Source organism: Sorex fumeus, unplaced genomic scaffold, assembly GCF_029834395.1.
Source record: "Sorex fumeus unplaced genomic scaffold, SorFum_2.1 ptg000051l, whole genome shotgun sequence".
NCBI classification, from domain to species: domain Eukaryota; kingdom Metazoa; phylum Chordata; class Mammalia; order Eulipotyphla; family Soricidae; genus Sorex; species Sorex fumeus.
The window spans coordinates 35714079-35731652 of NW_026606108.1; the positions used below are offsets into that span (position 1 = coordinate 35714079).

At 43.4% G+C, this 17574-nt stretch overlaps 1 protein-coding gene across 3 annotated transcripts in view; it reads right to left on the minus strand.

Annotated features, from left to right (window-relative positions):
• TRPC7 (transient receptor potential cation channel subfamily C member 7) overlaps window positions 1–17574 on the minus strand; it is a 139177-nt gene that overhangs the window by 93005 nt on the left and 28598 nt on the right. For all 3 annotated transcript variants that reach the window (XM_056124465.1, XM_056124464.1, XM_056124466.1), the window contains exon 3: window positions 2089–2271. In XM_056124465.1, coding sequence (XP_055980440.1) covers window positions 2089–2271 — 183 coding nt within the window. The remainder of the gene's footprint in view (window positions 1–2088; window positions 2272–17574) is intronic.

Below are 17574 nucleotides of genomic sequence, written 5' to 3' on the forward strand. Positions count from 1 at the left end.
GTCGGCTGTTGCGTGATAGCATGTGTGGTCTGAGAATATTTATCCACTGCAGGTTTTTGAAATGAGCAAGGCTGACATTTGATGCAGGCCCATGATGATCTTTCTACCTGTGGATTGTGCCCAGCACTTGGAATTCTCAGTGGATATTTCCTGAGACCTTTTTGATTCCCATGATTAGAATTGGCAAATCCTATTTGAATAAATAATTTCCTCAAGGCATTTTGTTAAATGTTTTTATTAAAATATTTCAGGGGGCACACCCACTTGTGCTTTGGACTATTCCTAGCTTGGTGGTAAGGGATCCCTTGAGAGACCATGCAGTGCTGGGGAGAGCAAGCATTCCAGGCCTCTGCAAGCTCCCGGGTCCACCTCAAAGCCTTTTTATTCTGACCATACCTACCGTGTTTATGACACATGACACTTTTTTTTCTCATTTATGAATGTATCTTAATACAAGGCTTCTTTTGTACTTGGTAGTCAGAAATATTGACAAAAAGAGGGAATATGTAGTATGGTCAGACTTCTGGACTAGCTGAATGATCCACCCTCAAGAACCATTTTGCTAGGAAATTAGAAGTCATGTTACAGAAAAGTGGTAAGTGCTTTCATTTCATGGGGCAGTGGAATTGCTCATGAATAGCTAAAACTGTGACTGCCAATGGGCCAATATCTCTTTTCTGGGCTTTTGAATATATCTCTGTCCCCTGTGCTGGGACAGTGGCTGCTCTGGCTTGGGGAAGGAAGGAAATGCTTGTCATTTGGTAAACCGAAGCTCCTCTTTAATCATTGCTGCAGCAGGGATGGTTTGAACCCCACAGTGATGGAGATCTCAGCAACTCCAGAAGGGATTGATGTGCTTTGATGAGTTCTTGGGATAGGCTAACAAAATGCATTTCCCTGCATTAAGAAAATACTGTTAGATTTGAAAGTTAGCCTGACTTCTCCATGCCCAACAACTCAGCTTGATAACTTTGAAATAAGGTCACTTTTCCCATCACTTAGCAGTTTGATATTTGGAATTCATAATATTGGGGGAGGGAGCGATTTCCCTACAAGTTTTTATTATTGTCAAAACTAAAAGGTGGGAAAGATTTAAAAGAAAATAAATTGGAAGACCTCTCTAGATGAATTACATGTGGTTTCTTGAAGAATGGCTCACCCTACACACATTAAGGTAATCAGGTAAGAGAAGAAATGCACAGAGGTCAATTGGGAAGCATTGAAAATATGATTCAGTTTTCACCCTATGAAATTGCTAGAAACAAACAAGCAAAAACCCTCAAAGACTAATCAGAAACCCTGCCTGTGTGGAAAGCATAATGATACTTAAACATATGGATTTTCAGAGTGCTACAGTTTTTATCAGGATAAATAACATCATCTACTTTAAGAACAGATTCTAAAGAATTCAAAACATTTTCAGATTGAGAACACAATTGAGTTTTGACTCCTTAGACTTCCAGTTTGCTAGCTGCTGTGCAGCTAAAGGCTGCTGGTACCCAGTGGCCATTAAAGACCACTGTGGTCACTGAGGAGAAGGGATGAGCTTGCTCTTGTGAAAGTCTCGCACATGCTACCAAGGATGTAAACCTTAGGGATGCAGTTCCTGTAAGTGTTCCTGAGCCATGGATGTCACAGAAATAGTAAAACATTTTCTACACAACCAGCCCTTTGCATTCAATAAACAGTCTCAAAAGCTACAAGTCATTTAATTCTTATGAAGACCTGGGGGTTGGCCTGATAACTTCTGGGAGCATTCACTCTAACATTGCTCTTGTCAGTGGCTTGGAGGCTGAAAATCTTTACTCTAGACTTGAGATCTACTTATAGAAGTCTGTCTCCCTTCCCCTGTCTCCCTTGTCTCTCTCTCCCCCACATCTTTCTGTCTGTCTCCTAGTGGGCCCGGGTAAGAGCGGGTGCACGTGAGTCTTGGGGAGCCCAGAAAGGCTGGCAGTTCCCTGTCTACCAAGAATCTAGTGATGGCATTGTCACCATTAGCCTGTACTAGCATGGACATAAAATATGCAGGAGCTCAGCTTTGCCTGCAGGCAAGCCTGGCAGAAGTTCAGGAAAAGGGGGGACACTTACCTTTTTGACTTCGTACTTAATGGCGAGTTTGATTCGGCTCAGGCTTGGACGGTGGTGGTCCGACCAGACTTGGAAGTTCATGTCACCATTTAAAATCGCTTCGACCTCTTCTGTGTCTCGACACAGGTCCAGCACACCCACCACAAAGTCTTTGCATTGCATAGACAACTTCCTGTAATCATTCTAACAGAATAGAGAGAAATCAGTGTTGTGTCAATTTGACCTTTGACCCCCAGCCCTAGCTTCTCTCCCCCCCCCCCACCTCTGTCTCCCCATCCCCCAGACTGGCCCATCCAGCACAGCAGTGTGGTTCCACAGCTCTTCACTAGGTGTGAGTTTGCAGGGTGCATTGGGACAGGAAGATGTGCTGGCACCACAGTGACCTAAGCCAGGACTTATCAGGAACTGCTTCCCACAACATGTGGCATGTAGTGGAGACCCCTGGGATAATTGCTAACTATAGATTAGCAATGAGCCCAGTCACAGACTTTCTGAATCAGAATGATTGGGGATGAGGCCCAGGAATCTTTCAATCTTGTTCTTTTAAATAATTTTGTTGCCTGCTAAATTCCTTTAGGACTTGTTTCCTTCCTTCCTTCCTTCCTTCCTTCCTTCCTTCCTTCCTTCCTTCCTTCTTTCCTTCCTTCTTTCTTTCTTTCTTTCTTTTGCCACACCCAGCTGTGTCCAGGACTTACTCCTGGCTCTGTGCTCAGGGATCACCCCTGATGATGCTCAGAGGACCATATGTGGTGCTAAGGACTTGAATCCAGGTTGGCTTCATGCAAGACAAGCATCTTACTGGCTGTTCTATTTCTTCAGTCCCCTGAAATTTTTCAAAGCAGAGTATCTTCTTGTCCTGTTCTGAGGGAGGAGTAGTTAGGAAATAAACTTTTAAGGCTGGTGGAAATTACACTTCCCTCATTTGCTACCGTTTTATATGGTGACTGCTCTACACAGGAAACTAACTAGAAACCTATGACTGATAAGATAAAAATCAGGAAAAAATCAACATTGGTGTCTTCCTTCTTATGTGTTGGAAAATCTGCTTTTTAAGTGATAAATTTAAAAATCTAATATAATCTAAATTGAACATAATCCTTTCTTACCACAGATCTTTTCATATGGCAAATGATGACTCTTAAATTGCTTGCTTTTTGAGTATGCATTTTTATTTTTTTTAGTATTGTTTCAGAGATTAACAGAGGGCTTTATTTTTTTTACTAATATTTTTTTGGGGGGTGGGGGCACACACAGCAAAGTTCAGGGCTTATTCCTGGCTCTCTGCTCAGAAATCACTCTGTATAGTATTTGGTGGACCATATGGGATGATGGGAATTAAATGTGGGGTTATTGCATGTAAGTCAGCACCTTAACAACTGTACTATCTCTCTCACCCAAAATATGTTCTTTTTCATCTCAAATGTCTCTCAAAGTAGTCTCATAGAAACCTTCTATTTTTCACTCCAGCTCTGCCTTTACAGTCATGTAAGGATTCCCTTCATTAGAGAAGGAATGAAACTGTTTCTGGAAGAAGTGGGACTCTTCTCTTTAGCACTGACCTTGCAGTCTGCTATCCTGTTGGACACTGTACTCTACAGAGAGAAACACCTCAAACCTTTTTGTAAGCCAGGGCAAATGATTATTGCCCCCCCCGCCCCAAATTTTAGTTTATTAAAGCACCATGAATTGCAAAGTTATTCATAGTTGGGTTTTTTGACATCCAATGTTTCATCATCAATCCCGCCACCAGTGTCAACTTCCCTCCAAGGGGTTCCAAGTTTCCTGCTCTTACACCACGACCCCAGCTCCAACCTTTTAAATTTGACTGTCATAGTTTGGGTCTTCAAACATGATTGTCACCCATTGCCTCTTTTGCAAACCACAATACCCAATAAGAGAGAGAGAACAAAAGGGAATGTCCTGACACAGAGGCAGGGTGGGATGGGGGGGATGGGGGGTGGGAGGGATACTGAGATCCGTGGTGGTGGGAAATGGGCACTGGTGGAGGGATGGGTATTTGATCATTGCATAATTGAAACCCAAGCACAAAAATTTGTAAGTCTACAACTGTACCTCAAGATGTCTCACTAATAAAAAAAATAAATAAAAAAAAACAAAGGCATTATAAATTATAAAATATGCATGCCTTAAAAAAAAGTTTGGGTCTTGCAGTTTCAGTGTTGTTGACTTTGTGGTTTGGATATTTAGCTTTATTATTCCTTGCCTCTCGGAGAGGCTGGCAAGCTACCAAGAATATCCTGCCCACACAGCAGAGCCTGTCAAGCTACCTGTGGTGTATTCAATATGCCAAAAACAGTAACACTAACGGGTCTCATTCCCCTGACCCTGAAAGAGCCTCCAATACAGCAGCATTAGGAAAGACAAGTAAGGAAGGCTGCTAAAATCTCAGGTGGGACGAATGGAGATGTTACTGGAACCCACTCGAGTAAATCGATGAACAATGGCATGACAGTAATACAGTGATTATTTCTTTTTTTTTTTTTTTTTTTCATAATACTTTGGGGAGCATTGCCATTTTTGTTTTTTTTTTTTTTTTTTTTCATTTTTTTTTCCCTTTATTTTATTTTATTTTTTTTAAAGTTGTAGATTTACAATTTTTTGTGCTTTGGTTTCAATTATACAATGATCAGATACCCATCCCTCCACCAGTGCCCATTTTCCACCACCATGGATAATATCCCTCCCACCCCCATCCCCCCATCCCCCCTGTCTCTGTGGCAGGGCAATCCCCTGTGTTCTCTCTCTCCTTTTGGGTGTTGTGGTCTGCAAAAGAGGCATTGAGTGGCAAACATGTTCAGTCCATAGTCTACTTTCTACATGCATCTCCCCTCCTGGGAGGATCCTCCAAACATCCTTTATTTGGTGCTCCCTTCTCTATCTGAACAGCCCTTTCCTCTAGGATACCCGGCTGGCCTCTAAGTTATGGAGTAATCCTCCTGGTGCTGATCTCAGCTATTCTTGGGTATTAATCTCATACTTTGTTACTTTATATCCCCCAGATGAATGCAATCTTTCTATGTCTATCCCTCTCTTTCTGACTCATTTCGCTTAGCATGATACTTTCCATATTGTACCACTTGTATGTAAATTTCATGACTTCATCTTTTCTAAGAGCTACATAGTACTCCATTGTGTAGATGTACCAAAGTTTCTTTAACCAGTCATCTGTTCTTGGGCATTCAGGTTTCTTCCAGTTTCTGGCTATTGTAAAGAGTGCTGCAATGAACAAACAAGTGCAGATGTCACTTCGACTATACATTTTTGCCTCTCTGGGATATATTCCCAGGAGTGGTATTGCTGGGTCAAATGGGAGCTCAATTTCTAATTTTTTGAGAATCGTCCATACTGTTTTCCAGAAGGGCTGAACCAGTGGACATTCCCACCAACAGTGAAGGAGTGTCCCTTTCTCGCCACATCCACGCCAGCATCGGTTGCTTTTGTTCTTTTGAATGTGGGCCAGTCTCTGAGGTGTGAGATGGTATCTCATTGTGGTTTTGATCTGCATCTCCCTGATGATTAATGATGTAGAGCATTTTCTCATGTGCTTTTTTGCCATTCGGATTTCTTCTTTGAGAAAGTTTCTGTTCATTTCATTGCCCCATTTTTGGATGGGGTTGGATGTTTTCTTCTTGTGGAGTTTAACCAGTATTTTGTATATCCTGGATATCAACCCCTTGTCAGATGTGTATTCGGTGAATATCCTTTCCCATTCTGTAGACTGTCTTTGTATTTTGGTCACTGTTTCTTTGGAGGTGCAGAAGCTTCTTAGTTTAAGATAGTCCCATTTATCTATCTCTGTTTTCACTTGCTCGGCCAGTGGCGTGGCATCTTTGAAGATACCATTAGCTTCAATGTCATGGAGGGTTTTGCCAACTTTATCTTCAATGTACCTTATGGTTTCTGGTCTGATGTTGAGGTCTTTAATCCATTTTGATCTTACTTTTGTACATGGTGTTAGGCAGAGTTCTGAGCCTATTTTTTTGCATGTAGCCGTCCAGTGATGCCAACACAATTTATTAAAGAGGCTTTCCTTACTCCACTTCACATTACTTGCACCTTTATCAAAGATTAGATGAGCATATGATTGAGGAGAGATGTCAGTGTACACAGGCCTTATTTGTTTTGCTTTCTAATGTGTTCCCTCTGTAGTTCTTGCCTTTGTTCCCTAGGTATACCTTTCTGAATGATTTCTGAGAGTCTGACTTTATTTACTACTGACATGTCAATGCCTCTTTCCTCCAAATAGACTGCTTAAGTTCCTTATAATGATCCAAAATGTCAGACAAAATAATGTCCATGTAAGCCTCACATTGCTACTCCCCACATGTAGTTCCCCCAGAGGCTTCCTTATTGGTTTCCCGTTTGAAACAAATCTATTCTAGAGTGAACTAAGAACCAAGTATCACTTTTAGTGTTAATCAATGCCAAGAGCCTTAGACTGGTAAATAATAGTTGGAAGGAGGGCAATTTTACTTTTCCAGAACCTGGATTCCCTCAGCAAACAGACAGAGGCCCACCAAACTGCAGCTCTTTTCCTGCATTAATGATTCTTGTATCCTTCCTGGCTGCTGCATCAAAATATCCATTGTGCTACAGAAGGAAACAATGTTTGCTAGGAAAAGGGTGAAGAAAACATTTTTAGATGAATAGGGCTGCCTTTCTCTTCTATATGTAATTTAAGTAGAAGAAGGAGTTTTGGAAATCCTAGTTAGACCAGTGCTGGCTCAGCTCAGGCAGATTGTCATGGAGGAAAATTCCAGAAAGGTACTTGGATGGAGTATTGTTGATTTCAGAACTGGGTTGTACAGAACTTTGTATAGAACTGGGTTGATGACATACATAGATGTGCTCTGTAACTCCCCCATCCCTGACCACACCTATCACAATTCATTATCTATTTCTTATTGAGGACTGTGTATGAAGAATGACAAATTAACAATGGACAAAGCAAATGTGATATCTGAATAGGGGATAATGGATGAGACTGGGGACCCACTGTGATCTGTTTAGGAACGCTGTTAACTTACAGCTAAGATGTTCTCCAGAGCGTTCCCTAACTCCCTCCACCCCATTCCCCAAACACACACACAGAGACAGAGATGGGAGACTCAGTGCATCCTAGTCTTAAGTTCACTTCACCCAGTGCCATTTAATGCTGGCAGTTACATTAACTTCATTGTTTATTTTTTGAGGAAAAGAATATTGTGGTTTATAGCCTAGTTCTGGTAAAACAGTTACTTCATCACTTGATCACTTGATATTCCGTTACTCAACAATTTGCTTGAGCGGGTGCCAGTGAAGTCTCCATTTGTCCCTGTTGCGTGCTAGTGTAGCCCAATGACGTCTGCTAGCTCCAGGAACACAAAGAGCCTCATACTGATTATTCAGGGTCTTGACGAAAAACTCTGACCATCTCGTAGGTGGGCGGCCATGCGATCTTTTGACATCCCGTGGAATCCAGTCGGTAATGGCTCTAGTCCAGTGGTAGTCTCCAAATCTCATTGCGTGTCAGCCCATTTGATTTTTGACACCTTGGCAAACAAGACAGCGTCCCTGATTTTTGACCATAGACAGAGGTCGGAACTTCAAATTCTTTCTCTCATTTGAGTGAAGCGTGATACTCCAAGCATAGCTCTTTCGATTCCTCTTTGGGAGACCCTAATAGCATTCTCATCCTGTTTTCATAGGGCTCAGATCTCTGAGGCATATGTTAATGCAGGAAGAACAGTGGAATTGAAGAGACATGCCTGGAGCCCATGGTTCTTTGTTCTCTTAGCTATTTCTTTGACGCTCTTAAAGGCATTCCAAGCTGCTCTCTTCCTCCTGCACAACTCAGGTGCCAGATCATTCGTCGTGTTGACTTCTTGACCTAGGTACACATAACTGTTGCATTCGGAGCTGTTTGTTCTGTTGAGAGCAAATGGAGCACCAGGAATGAGACCATTTCTCATAGACATTGTCTTCATGAGATTCAGCTATAGTCTGACCTTTCCACACTTACAGTCGAAGTCGGCCAGCATTTGTGCTGCTTGGCTAATGTTTGATGTTATTAATAATGTCATCAGCGAAGCAGAGGTGGTGTAGTTGCTGACTGTCTATCTTCACTCCCATTCCTTCCCATTCCAGTAGTCGCATTATGTTCTCGAGGGTGGCACTGAAGAGTTTCAGTGAAATGGTATCACCTGGCGAAACCCCTCTCTTGATAAGGATGATCACTTCCTTGTAGAATGGTGAGATCCTGGTAGTGAATCCGTAACACAGTTCACGGAGGATCCTGATGTATTGAGTTTGAACACCCTCTTTAGCTAGGGCTTCAATGATCACTTCTGTCTCAATAGAATCAAAGGCCTTCTTTAAATCAATGAATCTTAGGCCTCCACTACCCAGCTGCTGCCACGCTCCAGGACGCTTTCCAGACACTTGGGCCAAGACTCACGCATGAGTGAACCCCCACAAAACCAGGTAAGCAGAACTCTGTGACCATGGACTCCAGGCTCAACAGGACCTGGGAACAGAGATCCTCTGCCTGCTCCCACCAATCTCCAGAGACCAAGGGATTAAAACCAGAAGCCCCACCATACTCTGCCCTGTCTGCTTTCACCAACCTCTGACGACGACCCAGGGATGACACACAGAAGTCCCACCCTACCAGCGCCAGATAAATACCTCATCAGCAGACCTCCACTACCTCCACTACCTCCACTACCCAGCTGCTATCACACTCCAGGCTGCTTTCTGGACACATCATAAGACACTTAATACCCATCTTCCAAGATTACCACACCATATTTGATAGGTTTCAAATATGGTTTGAACCATGGGAACACCTGCAAGGACAATTAGAGGCTACCCTAAAAGCCTCTATCCCTCTCAGAGAGCCTGGCAAGCTACCAAGAGTATCCCACCCGCATGGCAGAGCCTGGAAAGCTATCTGTGATGTATTTGATATGCCAAAACCAGTAAATACTTCATCATTGGCTGAATAAGTTTCTCTTGGTGAAATCTCTTGCCTAGAAGAATGCAAGAATGAATGGAGAAAAGAATTGGAAAGGACTCTATCCAGTCAGCTCTGGATCTGAGGTATACATGCCAGAAAAAAGTCAAATTGTATTTCCACAGAGCCACTATACATTTCTAGATTCAGTAGAGTTCAAAAGACAGGGTACCATTTTATTAAGACTTACTTCCCTAGGCTCTTTCAGCTAGTCTGACAATAAAAGGGGGAGACATATTAGAGAACTCAAATCAGGTAATTTGTATTTTATCTGTGTGTTAAGCACACAGACTAGAAGGAATAAGATCTGGGCTAGCCAGGAAGGAGGAGAGCTGACCTGGACAAGGGCAGATGTATATGGGGAATCATGACTAGGTCCAAGCTTACTCAAAGCCCCACATGAACATCTCTTTGGAAATCTGATGATTATATCCTCTGGATCAAGCTGGACCCAATGAAAATTTCAAATCATACTTCTCAATTTCAGTTATAATTATGTGAGACATACCCAAGTCTTAAAAAAAAACATCTTTAGAAAAATGTAATATTCTTGTACACCGAGGTCTGCTAATCTCAGTAGGTATCGGATATTCATCCTGCATCATCACACTCAATTTTATTAACCTCATGATCATCAATATAACAATTTAAACACAATGAAACAGGTTCCTAGAGAGAAACTAATACCTTATACTAGTAATTTACCCATCTCCGGGTCAGTATCTCAATTTTCTTGAGTATATTGTTTCCTCTTTCACTGTTATTTCTTTCACATTATTTCTGTTGTTATTCTGGTGGTTTCAGTGTTCAAGAAAATGAACCTCCATATACCAACCCTCTCATTTCCTTGACATGTTGTCCAGCGACCTTATCCTCAGTCTCTTTTTCTCTTAGATTTTGCCAATAACTGCAGTTCCTCCATGACCTCAGCTTCAGATTTTCTCTGACCTTCTCTATGTCTAGCACACTTTCTTTGGAGCCCAATTTCCATAGCCCTTTGATTTTATCTAAAAGTCATTGAATGTACCATCTTTTCACAGGCTTTGGTGCTTTGTGGCCTCTGCCTCTCTTCTTGTAGAGCTCTATTTCATGGTAAGCCATGTCAATCTCTTCTCACACATTTAGTTCTTCTGAAGTCCCCCTTTTCATTGTTCTCAGTGGGCAAAGAACCTGACCTCAGTTGAGTCTAACACTTCATGCTATGCTCTGCCTGTGCACAGTAAACAAAGCTGGAGAACACAGAATTACGTAGATGTGGCATGCTGGCAACTCACCAACTCTGACCCAAAATTCTCCTTAATGCTGCTGGGGAATTTATTCTCTCACTATACCAAATAAGAATTTCATGCTTTCTCCACTCCTCTTTTTTTTAAACACACACACACACACACACACACACACACACACACACACACACACACCCCTCATCCCATTTTCATTTTATTTCCTATTTTACTGGGAAAACATCATCAGGACAGAAGCCCCACACATGCACACAATTTCACATTAAACCATTGGGCATCTGTGCTTGTGGATTCTGTCTCCTTCCTTCTTACTGTGGATGAGCTGCCCTTGAATTGCTAAGGCCAATTCTTCCGCTGGTGTGGTTTTCCCATCCTTTCCGCCTACTCAAGGACATGGATCCTGTAGTCTTCCATTCTGAGTCTGAATTGTCAATTTATTTCATCCCTGTTATTTTATGTAAACATGCTGATATTCTCAGATTATTTTTTTAAAATTTACTTCCTTGTCTAATTAGTACTCAAGTTTTTGGTTCATTTATGTAGCAGAAAGCAACTGTGCAATAGAGTTTTCTACTCTCATCATTTTCAGTTGCCATCTTTGTTTTATTTGTTATCCCAATTACTAAGGGGTTTATATGCAATATTTTTACCTCAACTCTCAAAGTCACAATGATTTTCATGTTGCAAAACCTAATAGTTGAGTCTTAGTCTTTGTCTTACATGGTTTATTAAGAAATATTTTGACATAACTGCTCACCTTTTCCTTCTTGACACATATTCTTTATTTGGATTCCAGGTTTAACATAATCCTCCATGTTTTTCTCTCTATGACTGTTTTTTATATTCTTTGTGATTCTCCTTAATATATTAATTTTAGAGTGCTCTCTCAGAAAAATTGCTGTTTTTTGAATTCTCATTTTAGAGTTTTTGTATAAGATCATTAGTTACCATGCACAGGCTGATAACTACAAAATCTATACCTGTAGCCCAGTCTTCTCTCTTGAATTTATCACATATTCAATTGCCAGTTTTCTCTATCCACTTGGATGGCTAAAAGACACTTGAGATTTAATTAATTAATTCTGAGGGCCAGAGAAATAGTATAGCAGGCAGGGCACTTGCTTTGCAAGTGGCTTATCCAGGTTTGATCCTCAGTGCCCCATACAGTTCCCCGAACCCATCAAAATCATCCCTGAGTCCAGGAGGAAGCGCTGAGCATCTATTGGGTGTGGCACAAAGACTAAATTTTTTTACATTAAAAAAAAAACTAATTCTGAATCTATTTTTTCACTTTATTCACTTTCATTTTCTTAGTTGGGCTGGAGTGATAGCACAGCAGGTAGGGCATTTGCCTTGCACACAGCCAACATGGCCGACCCGAGTTAGATTCCTCCACCCCTCTTGGAGAGCCCGGCAAGCTACCGAGAGTATCTCGCCTGCACGGCAGAGCCTGGCAAGCTACCCGTGATGTATTTGATATGCCAAACACAGTAACAACAACGTCTCCAATGGAGACGTTACTGGGCCTGCTCGAGAAAATTGATGAACAACAGGAGGACCATTTCTTAGTTACTTAAGAGAAAATAAAATACTTTTTTTTATCTTGATTTCTCTCTTCCTCTTGTCCTCATATACAACTTAGCAGATCTTGTCATCCAGTTTCATCTTCCATATATATACACATATATATGTAAATATGCTGATAGTCTCAGTTTATTTTTTTTTATTTACTTCTTTATTGGGCTGGAGTGATAGCACAGCGGGTAGGGTGTTTGCCTTGCATGTGGCCAACCCGGGTTCTATTCCTCTGCCCCTCTCAGAGGTCAAGATACCGGGCGTATCTCGCCTGCACAGCAAAGCCTGGAAAGCTCCCAGTGGCATATTTGATATGCCAAAAACAGTAACAACAAGTCTCACAATTTGTTGTGAAACGTTACTGGTGCTGGCTCAAGCAAATTGATGAACAATGGGAGGACAGTGCTACAGTGTTACTTCTTTGTCAAATTACTACTCAAGTCTCAAGTTTTTTTGGTTCCATTTTGTAGCAGAAAGCATCTCTACTCAATGGAGTTGTCTACTATCATCATCTATTCTCATTTTCTTGGGTTGAAAGTCAACAAAAAGCTGTTGACACATTGTTCCAGAAATAGTATCTTGTGAACTCTCCTATTTTCCAGTCGATGGTGCCACTGAGCCTAAGACTATTCTGAAAAATTGAGTTCAGTTTTAAATAAAAGATGGTTAAATTTGTGAATTGAGTTTCTGGGGAGGTAAAAAATGGACAGAGTTGAAATATTTGAAGAAGATGGAAAATTTGAGAGCTTATCAGAGAAATTTGGGATTTTGTACTCTTTAATCTTGAGTGTGGGACGCAGATCAGAAGCAAGTGCTGGGCACATAGCTCAGGGTTATCGTGCTAAGTGGAGATTTGAGAGCTGTTCCTCCTCCTGCATATAACCCCCCTCGGGTGATGAACAAGAAGATTGTGAATGTTAAGATTTAACACACATGGCTGAAACCTTATTAATTGTAACCGGAATTGTTAAAATAATTAATGGATATGCAATGCTTGGTAAGAGCCTGAGCCTGGTGCTCATTACTGCAGATGAAAATTGAAATGCTTCACTCCATGTTTTAGCTCTCATGCATATGCTTAATTGTTTCATTAACCTTCACCGATCAGTAAGTCCAGGCACTGAAACATCAAAAAAGGCAAGTCCCTGTCAGCATTTACCCTGGGTACAGAAGCAGGGATTCCAGGAAGGTGCTTTAAGCTCTGCACTAAAGTCTGAGGGCTGCCACTTCTTGCTTCAGCTTTCTGAGAGGGCTTTAAACAGTCCCTGGGTCCTCTGATTAAGGATGGGCTTGTTGCACAGACTCCCTTCCCCAGTGACCCTAGCTCTGTCCTGACTCTAACTCTGCCAGTTCCCTGCTGCTTCCTTCAGGTCATTTGCTCTCTGTCGGAGTCCTTCCTCTTCTCCTCTAAAGCTTGCTCCCTGCAGTTCCCAAAGAGATGGTTGTGTCCTAAGTGTTGCAGAATTTGAGGATGCTGATTGTGTGTGAGCTGCTAGGCTTTTGGCACAGGCCTGATCGGTCTGCAGGAGTAGAACACCTGGGCATTATAATGAGTTCCTGGGTGCAGACTCCAGTTCTGCTGAGAGATTCTGAGTGTCCCTGTGTGCTCTGGTTTAACCTGTAGAGTGGGGATGATAACGCTTTCTACTTCATAGGGTTGGTGCATGCCATCCATATACATTGCTGTGATGTGTAGATAAGTGATAGCCAGTTCTGATGACTCATGCATGACCTGTAGGTCCTGAGCATAGAGAACAAAGGGCTGAGTTTTTTGGTGAGGTCCCAGTTTTGAAGTGCCCCTTGTAACAAAGCTGTACACTGTTGAATTTAGTGCCAAAACTTCACCCTGCAGTCGTGGAAAGCCACAGAAAACACAGAGCAGAGCCCTCGTTCCAGCTCGGGTGCAATCCTCTGGGTGCTATGGCTAAAACTACAGGTAGCTGCCCTATCCTTCAGATGGCTATGTCTTTGTTGGTACTTTGATTTCTGACCTGGCTTTTGCTTTTCTTTATTGGTAGCTACTGACATGGGCAGGAGCTCTTCACCCCCCTGCACTTTTGTGAAGTCACAGCTTGTTAATTTTTTAACAGCTTCCCCCTGGTGGATTCAGAGGCTCCCCTGAGGGGGGATGCCAGCTGTCTTTCAGCACCTCAAGTACTCAGCAAGCATATTGCATATGCCATGCACTAGGGGCACCCCATGGACATCAGTCAGACAATCTTGGCCCTGGAGGAACTTAAGGTTTTGCTAGAGGAATGATAAGGAACCAGGTAAGACAACAGCATATCACAAGTGCCGTGGGGACAACCAGACAGGTCATCCCAGCCTACAGATCTGGAGAACTTCCAGGAGAAGCCAGAGGCCTGAGGAGGGGGAGGAGCTCACAGGTTAGTGTGGGTAGGAGGAGGGAGATGGGGAGTGGATGGTCCTGTAAGAGGGGTCTGGCTGGTGCAAAGGCCCTGCTGGAACAGGCAGTGCCCAGCAGGTGCCTTCCAGCCAAGCCAGGAAGGCAGGTACGCCAGCATTGGCTCCTCCCAGACCCCACACCTTGTCCCTCAGGGCTGTATCACTTCCCTGCTGGGTTCTGCGGTGCTCTTCCCTCTCTCATGTTCTGGCCTCTGTGTCTGCCTGTCTCACGCTCATCCCCTTGGGCACCCAGAGGTCAGGGGACTGTCCAAGCTGTGTGTGAATAGCAAGAGAAAAGAGGGAGATGCATGAAGCCTGCAGGGAGCCGCTGACTGAGAGGCAGCCTCACTTTGCTCCTGTGGTACTTCCCTGCCCTGCATGGGTGTGCTCAGGGAGCAATTGATCTCTCTGCCCACTATTGGGAGATCACGATCAAGGGTTTAACAGTCTTAACTATAGCTTAGGTTGTTGTTTACTTTATTCTTACTAGGTTCCCGGACCAAATACGTTCCTTATTTAGTTGACTGGACTCTGACTAATGTAAGATGTAGAAATTCCTCTTTTATGGATTGCAGAGCTCAGAAAACTTGAGAGGCATCTGGTATTTGGGTATGCCTGGCCTCTGACTCTGTAATGCTGACACAGGGAAGTATTTTTGGGGTAAATTCGGGCCTGCCCTCCTTGTGCTCAAAGATCCTGCCCTGTGGGTGCATTCCAGGTTCTTCCTGGTGAAGAGAGAGTAAAACAAGTTTCTGTAGGCAATGATAGTGCAACAGAGTTAGACAGTACCCTGCATAGTCACTGCGAGGGAAGGTGGGGAAGCCACGGCTGGCTGAGCTCAGGGTGCTGAGTGCCCCATGCTCTTCAGGCACTAGCTGTGGTGTTGCTGGAAGTGAGGGTAAACATCTCTCCTATGGCATCAGCTGCTTCTCTTGCTTTCAGGATCCCACTCTTCAGGCCAGAGTACCAGTCTAGGTTACTTTCGATTCTACGACTCCCACCAGGGATGGGTCCAGGATCTCTGTTTTCATGGTGAGAAATGTGGAGATCGGCCAGAAGTAGAAGGCTTGCAGATCTCTATGTGGTGACAGGAAGCCTACTCTCTCTCTCCTCAGGTAGGAGGAGAAATAGAACATTTGTTATGAGAAAGCCGTGCTGCTTCTGTTCAGCTTGATGGCTCTGTTCACAGTGCACTGACTTTTAGCAGGGACATTCTGGGGTCAATTTGCCCTGAAAGTGTTGGAATGGAAGCTTGCAGTATAGCTGCAGAGTTGTGGCTGTGTTAACTATCCTTCCAAACCTTTCCTCTATAATTACACCTACGCCAGTTGGGTCCTTAGATTGGCTCATGCATTCATTCAATTATTCAGTTAGTCACCAAGAAAGTGTTGCACTCTGCTGGTGCTGGGCACTGTGCCAGGGCTCAGGTACCTAGAGATAATGATGAGCATGGGAGGCAGAGTTGACCAGTCACGGGACAGAGACAGGGATCGCCTGCTGTGAAACGAGACGAGGTGTTCTCCTTTCTGTACCAGTTCAGCCTGAGTTTCTTTCTTGTAACATAGTAATTCCTGGGAAAATATTTACTTCCAAGTAAGCTCATTTGGTGAGCAATAGAAACAGGACGCGTGTTCACTTGGTAGACTTGAGTGTTTCCGATAATCTTGCCCTGCAGAGATGTTCCAGCAGTGCAGCATGTTCTAGCCAGGCTCTCTGTAAGAGCAGCTGTGCCTACAGCTGGAGACTCGAGGAAGAGCTGCAGTCTCTGCCTGCCAGCAGAGGAGACAACAGGACCCAGTCCTCAGAGATCCCTTAGCAATTCCAGCCATTCCCTCCTCCCTGCAACCTCCAGAATTCACTCAGTCCCAGTCTTTGTCAGACACTCTTACTAAAGTTATCGGAGATATACCCATAAGCACTGTTGTCCAAAGAGATCCATGTCAATTTTACCATGTCATTCTCCTTCTCTCCTTTAAAAATCTTGGTTTTTTTTGGGGGGGGGGTAGGTTATTTGGAGGTATCAGGTCACACCCACTGGTGATCAGTGATCAAGGATCATTCCTTCCTGTTGATGCTCAGGGGACCATATGGGATGCTGGGGATTGAACCGGAAATAGATTGTCAGGGACCCCTGAGGAGATGATTTTCAGGAGAGAGCTGGAGTTGGTGAGGAGGAGAAATGTAGGTCTGTGAGGAAAGAATGGTCTAGACAAAGACTCCCCAGTGGAATGAGAAAAGTGCAAAGCCAGAGGAGGTGGGGCGTCTGGGTGCACAAGGAATCATGGGGAGACCAGTGACTGGACTAAGGTGGGTGAAGATAGACCAAAAGAGAGATTGAGCGAGATAGCCAGGGCTCTCAGAGGCACTTGTGGGACCGTTGGTTTTACTCTGGGAGATGGGGAGTCAGTGGTGGGTTTCAAGTAGTGGCGCTGACAGCTGATTTATGCTCGGGGGGGGGGGGGGTGGTCATCCTGGCTGCTGAGGAGGGTTATATGTAAGGGGCAAGAACAGAGGCACAAAGACCAATTTAAAGGCTGTTGTAATTTCTCAGGGGAGCGATGAGGGTGAGAAGCTTAGAATTTTAGATGTCTTTGAAAGATAGAGTCCAGAGGGTTTATTGCTAAATTAATTTTTTGAAAAAGAAAACAAAGGAGGTAAGGATGCCATTTTTGAGCAACTCAGAAATGAATATGAGTACTGTCAGCTCATCCTAGAACCTCTTTCCTCTGCCTTGTGCCTCCTTGAGCTAAGTGCATTTTGATGTAAGCTTAGGCCTGGGGCTTACTTTAGATCATGAAACAACAGTGTTGGTGCTTGAAACTTCTGTGAGGAGACATGCATTCTCCCTTTATTCCCTGGGAGCTCTGACTTCTAAGAAAAATGTGCCTCTAGATTTCCTCTACTTGTCTGCCATGTCTCCAGAGTAAGCTGTGAAGGGTAGCCTCTCTTCTGTCTCGCAGACTTGGGAATGTTTAGACGGTTGAGTTTGGGTGCATATGAGCCAACATCATGGTGAAAGTAGCTGACTGATAAAAATGCCACATTGGACTCAGTGCTTTGAGACATCAATATCAAAGACTGGGTCCTTTTATAAAATTTTACAAGAGTAGTATGAGGCTAATATCCAAGGCCAGATAAAAAGGGGCGAGGAGGACTAGTCAATGTTGGAAGCTTGCCACAAGCATGTGGGGGACAAAGGGGAGTTAGGATAGAAAAAGGACCAGTATGACAATAATAGAGACAATC